Genomic DNA, 15,050 nt, shown 5'->3' on the forward strand with positions numbered 1-15,050 from the left:
AATTTCCCAACTGGTGGGGCCCTGTATTAGCAGATCTTTTTACACACATAAATAACACCTGCCATATACCAGACGGGTGGAAGATGGCAATAGTTGTCCCCATATATAAAAAAGGGAATAAAAAGGATCCTAGTAATTATAGGCCCATCAGCCTGATTGACATTGTAGCAAAAATATATGCTAGGTACCTTTTGAACAGAATTGAAATCTGGGTAGAGGAAAACAACATCCTCACAGAAGAACAAGTAGGTTTTAGACAGAACAGATCTACTATTGATAACTGCTTTGTTTTGAACCATCTAATTGCCAAATATGCCTATAAGAGGAGACCCCTGTTTGCTGCTTTTATAGACCTTACAGCAGCATTTGATATGGTAAATAGAGACGTACTATGGAGTAAATTGACATCTCTTAAAATAGAACCCAGACTTCTGGCTTTGATTAAAGCCCTTTACACAAGTACCTGTTTGAGGGTGCGGTATGGGGTTAATGGGGCCCTGACTAACAGGATTCACACAAATAAAGGGATAAGGCAAGGGTGTATCCTGGCCCCATTATTATTTAATTTATACATCAATGACTTGCCAGGGTTAATGAAGGATACCATGGTACACATGCCGATGATCCTAAATACTTACTGTAACAGCTTGCTTTATGCTGATATGATTTTATTATCATACTCACAAGTAGGATTACGTAGGCTATTAAGAAGATTCAGCTCTTATTGCCAGGATAACTCCCTAATTATTAGCAAATCCAAATCGAAAATAATGGTGTTTGGAAGAAACCATCAGAGACATAAGTGGCAATTAGACGGTGAACCAATTGAGCAGGTTAATACCTTTGTATATTTGGGAGTAACTTTTTCCAAGACTGGATCTTGGGCCTGCCATCATCAACGAAGTACATTTAGAGCAAAAGCCCGTTTGAATTTATTGCTCAAACTAAAGAACCATAGTTACCCAGGGTCCCTAGCTCTACTACTCAAAGTTTATAAAGCTAAGGTTACGACAATGCTCTTGTATGGAGCAGAAATTTGGGGTCTTTATTCAACCACAGCTTTAGAACGAACACAGTCCCAGCATCTGAGATGTATTTTGGGTGTAGATCCAAGAACATCTGCTGCAGCAGTTAGAGCTGAATTGGGAATTCATACAATTCAGGCATTATCTAAAATTAGAGCTTATAACTACTGGTGCAAAGTTAATGAAATGGAGACTGATAGACTCCCCAAATTATGCCTACAAGAGCAAATAAAACTGCAATCACAAATCTCCTGGATCACCAAACTAACAAACTTTGTAAGAAGCTGTGGCCTTCCTGTTTCTTGCGTAACAGGAGAACAATCTAAAAAAAGAGTTGCCCAAAGAATTAAGGATATAGAAGCACAAACTGATATAGCTATCCTTAGTAAGGTGGGTAACTTGAAATGGCTGAGTAAATACAAATGTACTTTTCAAGTGGACAGTTATTTGAAGTTACAACTCCCAAAACATCTTAGGGAGATATTTACGAGAGCGAGATTCGAACAGCTTGATACAATGGTCAGATATGGGAGATTTCATGCTATACCGTACAATGAGCGTCTCTGCATTTGCGGAGCGGCAGAGGTAGAGGACCTGGCTCACATCCTATTTGACTGTTGTCTGTATAAGAGGGTGAGAGACAGGTATCTTGGTCTATATACCAAATGAATGACCCATTGGGATCCCCATATCAAAATAACTTACCGTACCTTATGTCCGGCCAGAACTTGAAAATAACATCCAACGTAGCACAGTATTTGAACAAAATGATCCAGTTAAGATCTGCATATGTGGGACTGATTGGGGTAGATTGTAAGGGCGACTCCGAAATATAATGTTTCCATATTTTATCTATATCTTAAATTTGTATTTTATTACTATTTTAACTTAAATTGTATTTTAATTCCATTTTAAATTGTATTTTATCAAATTCCATTTCGGATTGCTTTTATCTAGTTTTGGTGACGGTTTGTTGCTGGAACTTTGTACTTTGATATGGCCCAAGGGCTAATCAATAAAGTTGTTGTTGTTGTACCTAGGCAAATAAATCAGGAAAAGAGAGTCCTGACTTGAAATCGCAGCCACCAACTGTTAGCAACACTAAATCTCTGATAGCACTGCAGTATACACAAAGCATAGAAAAAGCAGGCAAGATGCCAGCCTTCCCCCACACACACAAACACTCCAACCCACCCAGTACACAGCTATTAGACTACACAAGTAATTGCAGACAGAGGTGAAGAAGGATTTAGGGGGCATTGAAAGCTAAAAAAAATATCCCAGATTAAATTAAAATGGAAATAGATTAGGAGATATTAATTAGAATATATACAACAAATAAATTAGAATTGAATAGAGACTAAGATAGAAGAATACAGAGTAAAATAAATAGAATATAAAACTAAGGGTCTTTTGTAATAAAGAAAAATATTTTCTGTAGTAGTTAAAATCCTTTTTGAAGGGAATTATTTAGCCTTTTTCTGATTCTTGCACCATCTATCCAAATGATCCATGGCTTTTCTCTCAGTGTTGCTACTCACTCATTTCTGGTTCAGCAGTAAGATCAGCTGTTACAAAATTGGAAGGAAATAATCCTGTCCCTTGGTGAGTTTCACCTTTCCACCAGTTTGTATCACTGTGAAAGATCAAGAAAATAATTACTTAGAATGGAAAAATAAAAGGTCGAGCAGTGACAAGTTGCATCCCATTTCTACCCACCAAAATACTTTGGACAGCATCCTTGATTAATTCTTGAAGCCACTAAATTAAATACACACTCTTATCTACTTATCTGTAGGTTTATTAAGAAATGAATAATTCATCTGAAACAAATAAGATAAAGAACAACTATTCAGAGAACTCTAAGGAATATGAAACACAAGGAATTTTTAAAAGGCAGCTTTTTCCCAGTAAAAGTCATAAGTTTGATAAAACCTTGATTTTACAAAGGAGGATATTAGTTAAAGTTAAGTCCTTGTGAAGTTCAATTTATGGAGCGTAATAAATTTTACATAATCACATAAAATATAAACAATGTAAAACTTCTAAATTTAAGCATTTGGTCATTGCCTGAAATGTCTGCTGATAGGGAATTTTACTGTATTACAAATGACCTGCTGCCCATAAAAATTAAAAATATCTTCCTTGGATTATGATTTCAAACGTTTGTGCTTATGTTCTTGCTTAAAATAATGCATTTGGCTGTTACTGTACTGTTGATTCTTGTTTAATAACTGCTCATTCAAAGACCGTTCAAATTTACAATGTCATTGAAAGAGCAGTACTTAGGACTTCCCAAAATTCCAGCCATTGCTGTGTCCCCACAGTTACATGAATGTGACCCAGATGCTTGGTGATTACTTCACAACTACAGCACCCATTTGAATGGGAACCATGGGACATTGGACTTTACAATGGTATGTAATTTGCTTAATGATGGCAAATAGAAGTGCCATCACTAAGAAGTGCAGTCACATAACATCATTCTTTACAACTGCTTTATTTAGTAATGGAATTCCTATTCAGGCAATACAAGCATTAAACACTGCAATGCAAAGAATAGATAGGAAAAAAATTGCTAAATATATTTTACCATTTCAAATATTCAAAATTCTATTCTTAACTTTTAAAGGATTCAAAAAATAATTTTTCTGTAGGCCTGAGGACAATTTAATTTATGCCTTGCTATGAGACCAAAGCCCTATGTTTATATTAAACTTTTTTTTATTTCTATTGTCCTACATAGAAAACTACTCTTTTTATATATCACTTAACACTATGTCCAGGTTTTAGCTCCTACATCTTATGTATCATACATGTATGTATGAGCAGCATGGTGTCTTAGTGGTGAAGTCACTAGCTCCCATTCAAAAGGTTGAAAGTGCACTCCTAGGTAGTGGCAGATGTTTCTCTCCTAGGGTGCAAAGAAAAAAATATCTGCTGCAAACTCTTGATTGGTGTCAGGAAGAGCATCTGGCCAGCTCAGTTCCATCCAGTCACCCTGACTCTACCCGAATTAAGGGATTACAGAGCGATAAAAAGGGAGTATATGTATGTGTGTAAGCGTGTGGGTTGAAACTTAACTTTAAGAAAACCAATATCATGGCATCTGGCCCTCTCAATTCCTGGTAAATAGATGGGGAAGAAATGGAGGTAGTTGTTCTGAACCAGCCCTCTTCTGGCCTTGTAATAAGGCAAACCCCTATTCAGAAAGAAGAGACTGGAGAGCGTCCAAGGCTAAAAGGCATCTGCCAAGATTTATTACGCAGTTAACAAAAACACTAGAGCTTGTCTTCTCAAGCGGAAAAGTTGCTTTCAGCAACCAGCCCCTCCCCAAACACTCCTTTTATAGAGAGCTCAGGGCGTGGTCTCCCTGTGCCTCCTCCCGAGGAGTCCCGCAGCCTTTCTTTGTTTGTTCCTGCTCGACTGCCTCCTGCGTCGGGCGTCCTTGAACAGGGCCAGCTGTGGGTCATCTTCCTCCGCACTCTCGGGCTCACGCAGCTGAGAAGAGGTCCCCGGCTGAGGGCTCTGCAAAGCCTCCAAACCATCATCAGCCGGTTCGTTTCCCTCCTCCCCCTCATCTGAGTCATCCGATACATCGGAGCCGGCTGTCGGACCCACAGGCTGGCCCTGAGTCACAACAGTAGTGACAGATTTTATTTTCCTGGGCTCCAAGATCACTGCAGATGGGGACTGTAGCCAAGAAATTAAAAGACGCTTGCTCCTCGGGAGGAAAGCCATGACAAATCTAGACAGCACACTAAAAAGCAGAGACATCACCTTGTCAACAAAAGTGCATATAGTCAAGGCTATGGTCTTCCCAGTTGCAATATATGGCAGTTAAAGTTGGACCATAAGAAAGGCCAAGAGTCAAAGAATTGAGGCCTTTGAGGTATGGTGCTGGAGAAGACTCCTGCGAGTCCCTTGGACTGCAAGGCGATCAAACCGGTCAGTCCTAGAGATCAACCCTGACTGCTCTTTAGAAGGCCAGATCCTGAAGCTAAAACTCAAATACTTTGGCCACCTAATGAGAAGGAAGGACTCACTGGAGAAGAGCCTAATGCTGGGAAAGATTGAGGGCAAGAGAAGAAGGGGACGACAGAGAATGAGGTGGCTGGATGGAGTCACTGAAGCAGTAGGCGTGAGCTTAAATGGACTCCAGAAGATGGTAGAGGACAGGAAGGCCTGGAGGGTCGCGATGGGGTCGGACATGACTTTGCAGCTAACAACAACAAAAGTGTGCACACGCATGCGCGCGCGTGGGTGTGTGTATGATGTGGTCATTGACTGAATCTTCATGTGATGATCCAATTTTAAGGCTGTTTTATCAACGTCATTAAGCAAATCACTGCAGTCATTAAGTGAAGAGTTTCCCCCATTAATTTTACTTTTTGGAAGATAGTTGGGAAGGTCACAAGTCACAATCAACTGACTACAGGATATTGCAACTGTCAATGATGGGAGCCAGTTGCCAAGCATCCAAATTGTGATGACATGACCATGGGGGTATGAATGTTATCACTTCAAGGAAGGTGTGTCACTTTTTTTTGGCACCACTGTAACCCCAAACCATTGTTAAATGAATGGTTGTAAGTGAAAGACTATACGTAGATATTTATGTTCTGTGCATATTTATTTATATTTCCACAAAATAAAATAATTTCTATATTTTTACTTAATAGTCTAACATTTAATATGTAGAACTTGTATTTTCTATCCACTTTATTTCGATTAGTCTATTCTGTTTCTATAACTCAGGTTTTATTTTTAGTACCCTGTCACATGTACTCATTAATTATAGTAAAATATTTTATGCATTCTTATTGAAGTTTTAGTTTAGATTTTAGACATTCTTGCTGTCTTCTCTATACACTGTCTGTCACCTTTGGAATGGATTAGGGATATACAAGCCTGCTGAATATGATTATTGTATCCAACACAACATATTGATTTCACTCCAAATAATCTTCATGGAAGAACTGTCTTTCTGATGCAGTAAAAGAATGCTGCACAAAAATTTAATTACAGGCTGTGCTTTACTATAATGACCAAATAGCTGGGGAATGTGCATGCAAACGATCAGTAAGCCCCTAGAGCCATTACAAGGTGTTTTGCAAAAGTAAATGGTTGTATGCTATTGCCTTAGATTTCTCAGATGAGAATAAATGAATTAATTTCGCTCATACTTCTTCATATCCCAACTATTTTCTAATTCCAAAATTAGGCCACATAAAAGAATCTGTTCAATAAGGCTAATGCTTCAGAACAGATGCACTAACAGAGGATACTAGCTGAATAAGCCAGTTACAATGAGGGGGAAAAATATTTGATCCCCTGCTGATTTTGTACATTTGCCCACTGACAAAGAAATGAGCAGTCTACAATTGTAAGGGTAGGTTTATTTTAACAGAGACAGAACAACAACAAAAATCCAGAAAAATGTATTTCAAGTTATAAATTGATTTGCCTACTAAGTCCCAACCATACTTTAGCTTATTAAACCTCTAAGCCCCAGCCACATTCTATCCTAAGCCTTTAAACCCCAACCATACTCTAGCCTACTAAACCCTATCCACATCTAGCCAACTAAGCCCCACCCACACTCTAGCCTACTAAACCTCTAAGTCCCATCCACACTCTAACCTACTAAACCTCTAAACCCCGGCCACAATCTAGTCTACTAAGCCTCATCCACACTCTAGCCAACTAAACCCCAGGCATACTATATTCAACTAAACCCCATCCACACACTGGCCTACTAAACCTCTGAGTCCCAACCACACTCTAGCCTACTAAGCCCCATCTTCACTCTAGCCAATTAAACCACTAAGCCCCATTTACACTCCAGCCTACTAAGCTCCAACCACACTCTAGCCAACTAAGCCTCTAAACCCCAACTATACTCTAGAAAATGGGGTTAGAAATATTTGTTCCAGCTCACACACACTGGGGCCTGTTAGTAGGAAATCAAGTTCCACAAGGTGATAAAGAAAGTGAGGTTGTAACAGAGTATCCCACAACGCAAAAGTGAATTCACATTAAATTCTTTTATCTGCTATATAAAAAGAGCTCCCACTATGAACACTAAAACCGTTCATGAGTTACGTGCTGTTGCAAAACAAGGATGAGTTATTCAAGGTTTTAAAAGGCTGAATTGATTACTTTACTTAGTAGCTGTGATACACCTATGAGCCCACTACTCAATGAGCTGGTTCCACATATACAGGTTGTCCCTATTACACTAGCACCAACCCGAATATTCAACGTTTATGACAAGACCAAATCTACCATCAACCCATTTGTTGATTGGTTTATTAACCATGTACCTGAGGAAACAAAGAGAGTTGTGAATGAAAAACTCAAAGCACTCAAAACTCAAGTCAAATCTATCTCCAACAAGCTTTACAAGAACAAAGTGCTGGTGAGAGAAAGCAAGACGGCAATCAAAGGATTTGCAAAGCAATATGTTACTGACAGAATCGAAGGAGTCGGACGCTATTCCATTTCTAAGAAGGGCAAGAAACGAAGTTATAAATCTGCTGGCTAATAATCACATGACAAAATTTAACTTGACTCTTTGTTGTGGGATGGAGCGTGTTGATATGAAAAGCAGAGAAGTTATCAGCACTGATGCTCTGTTTTGTTCAAACATCAGAAGCTGTATTAGAAGCGACCGATATCCGCGAACTGTATAGCAAAGCTGTTGACAAGATAATGGAGTCAATGGCACTGTTTCAGATGCAGGGCAGTAACTGGGGGTTCAAGGCCATGCAAAGGTTGGAGATAAACACTGTTGAGTACATGCCATTAAAGGGTAAGTTGTACATTCCGCTTCCACCCGTTTTAGTGAACAAAGAAGCCATTAACAACCTGAAAAACAAAGGCAACAAATGTTTCAAGGCGTGTGACACGAGTGTTGAATCTGATAAATCATATTCTACAGAATAACAAAGGAATTGAGGAAACAAGCAGAGACGTTTGATGGGAGCGGTATCAAATTCCTGGTTGCTGTTGATGAAAATGTTTTCAATGTTTGAAAGAAACATCAGTGTTAATGTCTTTGGATATAATAGAGGTGCATACCTATTACATGTGTCCAACCGTCAAACCAATAAAGTTGTTGATCTGCTGCTTATTTCCAATGGCATCAAGAAGCATTACTGCTGGATAAGGAACTTTATCAGACTACTAATATACATTAGCATTGTGGGATACTCTATTACAACCTCACTTTCTTTAGCACCTTGTGGATCTTGATTTCTTTACTAACAGGCCCCAGTATGTGTGACCTGGAACAAATATTTCTAACAACATTTTCTTGAGAACAGGTTCTCCTCAGGGCTGTCTCCTAAGTCTGCTGCTGTTCACCTTGTTGACCCATGACTGTTATACTAGATTTGCCACCAACCATATTGTAAAGTCTGCAGATGATACAACAGTAGTGGGCTTTATTCAAGACAATGAGGGTGCTTACCGCAAGGAGGTTGAAGGTTTGGTGAACTGGTGTAAGGAAAACAGCCTAGTTTTAAACATTGGAAAAACCAGAGATCATTGTCGATTTCAGAAAAGGCAAGCACAGCCACACAGCCTCTGTGCATTAATGATTCACCTGTGGAGATGGCTACCAGCATCAAATTCCTGGGTGTGCAGTTAACAAGTAGGCTGGCTTGGTCACTCAACAGTGAGACACTGGTGAAGCGGGCACAGCAGCACCTGCATTTTCTGTGTCGCATGAGAAAAGCACATCTTCCTTCCCCTGTCCTTGCCACTTTCTACAGAGGGATGATTGAGAGCATCCTGTCACACAGCATCACAGTCTGGTTTGGAAGCATCATTACTTCAGATAGGAAGGGGGTGCAGAGAGTGGTGAGGATGGCTGAAAAGATTATTGGCAGTTCCCTCCCGTCCATCCAGGACATAGCATATAAGTGTTGCAAGATTGTCTGGGACACTACACATCCTCTTCACGACCTGTTTTTTTTGTTACCTTCTGGGAGGAGGCTTCGTGGTGTCCGAAGCAGAACTTCCAGATTCAGTCATAGTTTTGTTCTATACAATATTAACCTTGTGAACTCTAAAGCTTCCTCCTTCCGTTATGTATTCAAGAGGGACAGAGACTAACATTTATATGTTACTTACATGTAAGGATGTAGGTCTATACATATGTTGTACATACTATGTTTAAATGTTTATAATGTATTTTTTTACTTCGAGAGCAAGCAACTAAATTTTATTTTTAATCTGTGCCATTGTGCCTACAGTAAAAAATGACAATAAAGGTTATCTATCAAGTGCTATTTCATACTTACCCTTATACGGTTTTCTTTGGATGTACGTCATAGTCATCTGTGAACAACCTAGCGGGTAGCTAGCCTTCCTGATCGAAGGATACTCTGTCACAACACCGCTTTTTATATCTTTAACTATCACCTTCCTCGTGTTATGGCGAATCAATTTAAGGTGCTCACAGTTTGGGTTATTTCACGACCTTTTGTGGTTTTGTGAGAGCCACAGAGGGGAAAAGCCCTCTTTCATCAAGAAGTGTTAAGATCTCTGGTTTGTTCATAGTTGATGTGCCTTTCATTAAATGCTTCAGGGTAGGAAGTGGATATTTCGTTGCTGTAGTCATGTTTTTATATAGGCTGGTAATAAATAATGTTAATGTGATTTCAATTTTATTTTATAAGTTCCTAGTTTTAAGTGTGTGCAGGGGGATTAGAGGGCTAGAGTGTGGATGGGGTTTATAGGTATAGTAGGCTAGAGTATATGGTTGGGGTTTAGAGGCTTAGTTGGCTAGAGTGTGGTTGGGGCTGAGTAGGCTGGAGTGTAGATGGGGCTTAGGGGTTTAATTGGCTAGAGCAGGAGTAGGCCACCTAAAACACTTAAAGAGCCACTTGGACCCATTTCCCACCGAAAAGAAAACACTGGGAGCCGCAAAAAAACCTTTTGACATCTAAAATGAAGATAACACTGCATATATTGTTTTTACCTTTATGCTATGTATAAAAAAACTATAGCGTGCTACATTTATGAAATCAATGAACTGCTACAAAGAAAACAAATTTTTATTTCTGCATGCAACAAAAGCGTTTTGAACTCCACAAAAAAGACACTGGGTTGAAAGTTACTTTCAAATAAAATACTCAAAATGTCTATTTGAATCCTCCTCGTAGTTATGAAATAAAAAGCCAGTGCAAGCTATAAAAACACGAACAGAAAAATAGAAAAGAAAAAAACTGTGGGGGGAGAAAAAGAAAAGGATAGGAGAAAGAAGGAAAAAAAACCTTTCTCCTTAATCCCAACAGGTAAAAACAATTTTAGTAGCTTATCTACCATCTTTAAATACAGCATAATTATCCCCATACCTCACCTCTTTATTAAAAAAAAATCAAAATATTTCATTAAATGTTCTTTACTAAAAGTCCAGTAAGGACAACCACATATATTCATATTTTCTCTCTCTTTCCCTCCCTCCCCCTCTCTCTCCCTCCCTTCCTTTTTCCCTCTCTCCCTCCCTCCCTTTCTCTTTCTGCTCTTGGTCTGCCAGTCCTCTTCCCCCACTCAATGTGTTTGTGTGTTGTGTGTGTGTGTGAGAGAGAAAGAGACAGAGAGAGGCACTTGCGCTTCCCTTCTCTCTCTCTCTCTTTCTGCCCTTGGTCTGCCAGTCCTCTTCCCCCACTTGGTGTGTGTGTGTGTGTGTGTGTGTGTGTGTGTGTGTGAAAGAGACAGAGAGGCACTTGTGCTTCTTCTTCTTCTTCTTCTTCTTCTTCTTCTCTCTCTCTCTCTCTCTCTCTCTCTCTCTCTCTCTCTCCCTCCCTCCCTCCCTCCCTCTCTTTCTGCCCTTGGTCTGCCAGTCCTCTTCCCCCACTCAGTGTGTGTGTGTGTGTGTGTGTGTGTGTGTGTGTGCACGTGAGACAGACAGAGAGAAAGAGAGACACTTGTGCTGCCCTTCTCTCTCCCTCACTCCCTTTCTCTCCCTCCCTCTCTCCGATCTTCTGTTCACCTGGCAAGCTGGCTTCATGCTCTTCTTGGACAAGCTGATACACATTCTTATTGGGCTGGGTCTCTTCCTGCGGAGACGCAGCAAAGGGAGGAGCCCTGCCCAATAAGCTCATCAGCTTCTCAGAGGACAGCATGAGTTTTACACACACACACACACACACACTTACACACACACACACACACAAACACAGAGAGGGGGGGGAGAGCGCAAGTGCCTGTCTCTGTCTCTGCAAATGGGAAGCCGCAGGAGAAGGCTGGAAAAAGCCGCATGCGGCTCCAGAGCTGCAGGTTGCCGACCCGCGAGCTAGAGTGTAGATGGGGCTTGGTAGACTAGAGTGTGGGACTTTGAGGTTTAGTAGGCTAGAGTGTGGATGGGTTTAGTTGAATATAGTGTGACTGGGGTTTAGTTGGCTAGAGGGTGGATGAGGCTTAGTAGGCTAGATTGTGGCCGGGATTTAGAAGTTTAGTAGGCTAGTGTGGATGGGAATTAGTTGGTTAGAGTGTGGCCGGGGTTTAATTCACTAGAATGTGCATGAGGCTTAGTTGACTAGAAGGTGGCCGGGGTTTAGAGGCTTAGTAGGTTAGAATGTGGCTGGGGTTTAGCAGGCTTAGTAGGATAGAGTGTTGTTGGGGCTTAGTTGGCTAGTATGGTTGGGGCTTAGAGGTTTAGTAGGCCAGAGTGTGGCTGGGAATTGGTTGGCTAGTGTGTGGCTGGGGATTAGAGGTTTAGTGGGCTAGAATATGGTTGGGTTTAAAGGCTTAATAGGGTAGAATATGGCTGGGGCTTAGAGGTTTAGAATGCTAGTGTGGTTGGGGCTTAGTAGGTAAATCAATTTATAACTTTTTTGAAATATATTTTTCTGAATTTTTTAATTGTTATTCCATCTTTCAATGTTAAAATAAACCTACCATTACAATTATAGACTGATCCTTTCTTTGTCAGTGGGCAAATGAACAAAATCAGCAGGGGATCAAATATTTTTTCCCTTCACTGTACCTGATTTAAATGTAAACTGAAGACTGTTTGCATTATCAACAAATGCCTAAGTCCTATGCGTGAACCAGAGTTTATGGCATAACATCTTACAAAACCATACTTTCTGATGCTCTAAAGCAGGGGTCCCCAACCCCCGGTCCGTGGACCAATACTGGGCCACGGCATGCCAGCAACTGGGCCGCACAAACAAAGCTCCATCTGTGAGATGCAGGCAGCACACAAAATCACGTCCCCTCCGATCCATGAAAAAACTCTGCTCCACAGAACCGGTCCCAGGTGCCCAAAAGGTCAGGGACATCTGCTCTAAAGGACCAGCTCCATTCAGACATTTGTATGGAGATCTCAAAGTGGAATAAAAAAGAGATCACAAATGCAGTTCTGCCCCACCACTACTCTTCAACCTCAATATATTCAAGTAGCAGATCTAAAGAGGAAATTATACTTGTGTTCACTTAAATGCAAGGACCACCATCAACCTTTTGAAATCCAGATTAAAGAAGTAACTGTATTCATATGTAGTGCTAATAGTTTTCTACATAAAATGGCCTTCTTTTCTGAAAGTGGTATGCTTGGATTCAGCCCACTATATTTAAGGGCTTTTCAATGTCCTTTCATTAAAAAAAGCACAAAGACTGAAAAAAGCAAACAAGTAACATTAGGCTACTAAAGTTATGCCTAACAGTTAAGCATATTCTGATTCAAGTGAATCAAAAGAATATGATGATCCAAAGATCATTAAAACGTAGGCCACATTCTACTGAGCTGCACAGCATTATGATAACTGAAAGTAATAAGTACATATCAAGGTATTTAACAATTCTATATGTCCAAGAGATACTCCTTTTACCTGTCATCAAGAACAGTGATAAGTTCTCCAGCTTTAAATGTTAATTCATTATCTTCAGCAGCTTCGAAATCATAAATTGCTCTAACATTTCGCCCCTCGTGTTTGTGATTTGAGAGTGTTGTAGTGTTTGGATAAAGAGTGGAAAGTGGTGTTTGCTGTTGTCTTTGTTCTTTCAGTGATAATTCAATAGCTGTGAAGTAATAAAGAACGAAAATAAATTTTCATTAAATTTATGCCATTTAAGTTGTGTGATTATTTGCGTATCATTAAAAGTAAACTAAAAAATGACAATTCATTTAAATTAGCACAGCATAACTTATACTGAAGATATACAATTATGCCTACTAAGAGAGAAAGTTCATGAATTGATTCTCATGTTTGCATTGCAATATTCTTGAATAACATACTTTTTAAAAAACTACTCAAACTTAACAAGCAATTATTGGGGGACAAGGAGATTATGCAGAATAAAAGAAAGAGGAAAAATACTTCATAAAGTATAAATATGAGAAGACCTATCAAATACCAATTTAAAAGATATATTAAATATATATGTAAGACATGTTTGTTTAAACTAAAAAATACTTTTTTCCTGTGTCATTTCTAAGCAGTGGAATTCCCCTTAGGAGTAGTGGCTGATCCATTCTGTCATCAAAAACAGTTTTAAAATATATATTTCCCATTTAATCTAACATATTAATTAACAGACTAATAAATTAATAATGGTCACCAGATTTTATTGGCTTTTAATCTTTTTTTGTATAGTGTTAATTCTGTTTTTAATTTATGTTGCATGGTATTATTAGCCAGCTTGAATATCTTTCTCCTCTGATGGAAAAGTAGGATTTAATCCAAGTATTATTATATTTTCTGGTCAGCTTAATCTTCAATATCAGATATGCAAAGTAATAACAGTAATACTAGTAAAATTATCATGTACCAACAATTAAATGCAGTGCAGAAATTAGGATTTTGTCCCTAGCGTTCATGACTTCTCACATTTGAATTACTTTCTGGTGCTCTTATTTGGATTGCAGTTTAATATTTTGAAAGAAATCTTTTTGTAACAATTTTTCTTCTTCTTTGCAGGTTATTTGAAATATTAATGGAATTTGGTCAGAATATATTCTGCAGAGCCTTGAAAGTAAAATAAGATTAAGATAACACAGTATTGTCTTAGTCTTACGTTACTTTCAAGGCTCTGTAGAATCCCTTCTGAACAATGTTCACTAACGTTTAAAATAATATGTAAACATTATAGAATCTCTTAATATTTTCTTTTGATTTCCTATTTACAAAGCTGGTTTTATAATCATTCTTTTTTTTAAGCCAAATACTCTGATCTCTACTTCCTTGAAAAATGGTTGTTTCTTTCATAATTAATTGGTCCTCAGCAATAATTAGGCTTTAGTTCAAGTACATCTGTTCACATACCAGTCATAAAGTTGTTTTGGCATCATTGTTTAGGCCAGCTTTTTTTTCTACTTTTTCATTTCACAACAAAAAGCTACTGGATATGTTACATGTTCAAAAACTACATTTTCATACAAAGAATATAAATACATCATCTAATAAAGCATATTAACTATACAATCATTGGTTTTTATTAAATTTTTAAAATACCACCTGTAAATGTTGAATGTTTATATTGTTTTTAAGTCAAACCAACCTTTAGCTAAATCCTCTTCTTCTTTCTTATTTGCTACTGTTCCAGGATCTTTGGCTACTAGAGCTGGGCTTGCTTTTGCTTGTTCTGCAGCCTGATTAAAACATAGAGAAACAACACTTAGATTTTTTTAAAAAAATCACTGCAGTATATTCAATATATTAAAAATCCCATTGTTTTCTTTTAACATATTTCCAACTGGCTTTGAAAAGTCAAGTAGAGCAATGGTCTATGAAGGGAGCATACTGTTCTAAAAAGCACAATTCTCCAAACACCCACTCAGAAAAAAAAACCTACTTAAGCTTCAGCCTAGGTTCATGGAATGTAAGCATGACAGGAATTGACAGTCGTTGTTGTATCTGTTTGAGATTTGATAAAAACACCTAAAATATAAGAACATAATCTATGTTATCTAGGTAATAGTAACTTATTCATTAATTTAAAAAAGCAATCTTTTTGCACTTAAGTGCCTTTGTCATTATAAAAAATAGCACCTATGGATATGAATGTGAT

The 15,050-nt window shown here is 38.6% G+C and overlaps 1 protein-coding gene across 3 annotated transcripts in view; it reads right to left on the reverse strand.

Annotated features, from left to right (window-relative positions):
• STAM (signal transducing adaptor molecule) overlaps positions 1–15,050 on the reverse strand; it is a 46,171-nt gene that overhangs the window by 12,648 nt on the left and 18,473 nt on the right. For all 3 annotated transcript variants that reach the window (XM_081345221.1, XM_081345220.1, XM_081345222.1), the window contains 3 exons: positions 14,541–14,631; positions 12,872–13,061; positions 2,567–2,661 (listed from right to left, as the gene is read on the reverse strand). In XM_081345221.1, the coding sequence (XP_081201347.1) occupies positions 2,567–2,661; positions 12,872–13,061; positions 14,541–14,631 (376 nt within the window). The remainder of the gene's footprint in view (positions 1–2,566; positions 2,662–12,871; positions 13,062–14,540; positions 14,632–15,050) is intronic.

This window comes from Vipera berus (assembly GCF_964194415.1).
Source record: "Vipera berus genome assembly, chromosome: Z".
Lineage (NCBI taxonomy): Eukaryota > Metazoa > Chordata > Lepidosauria > Squamata > Viperidae > Vipera > Vipera berus.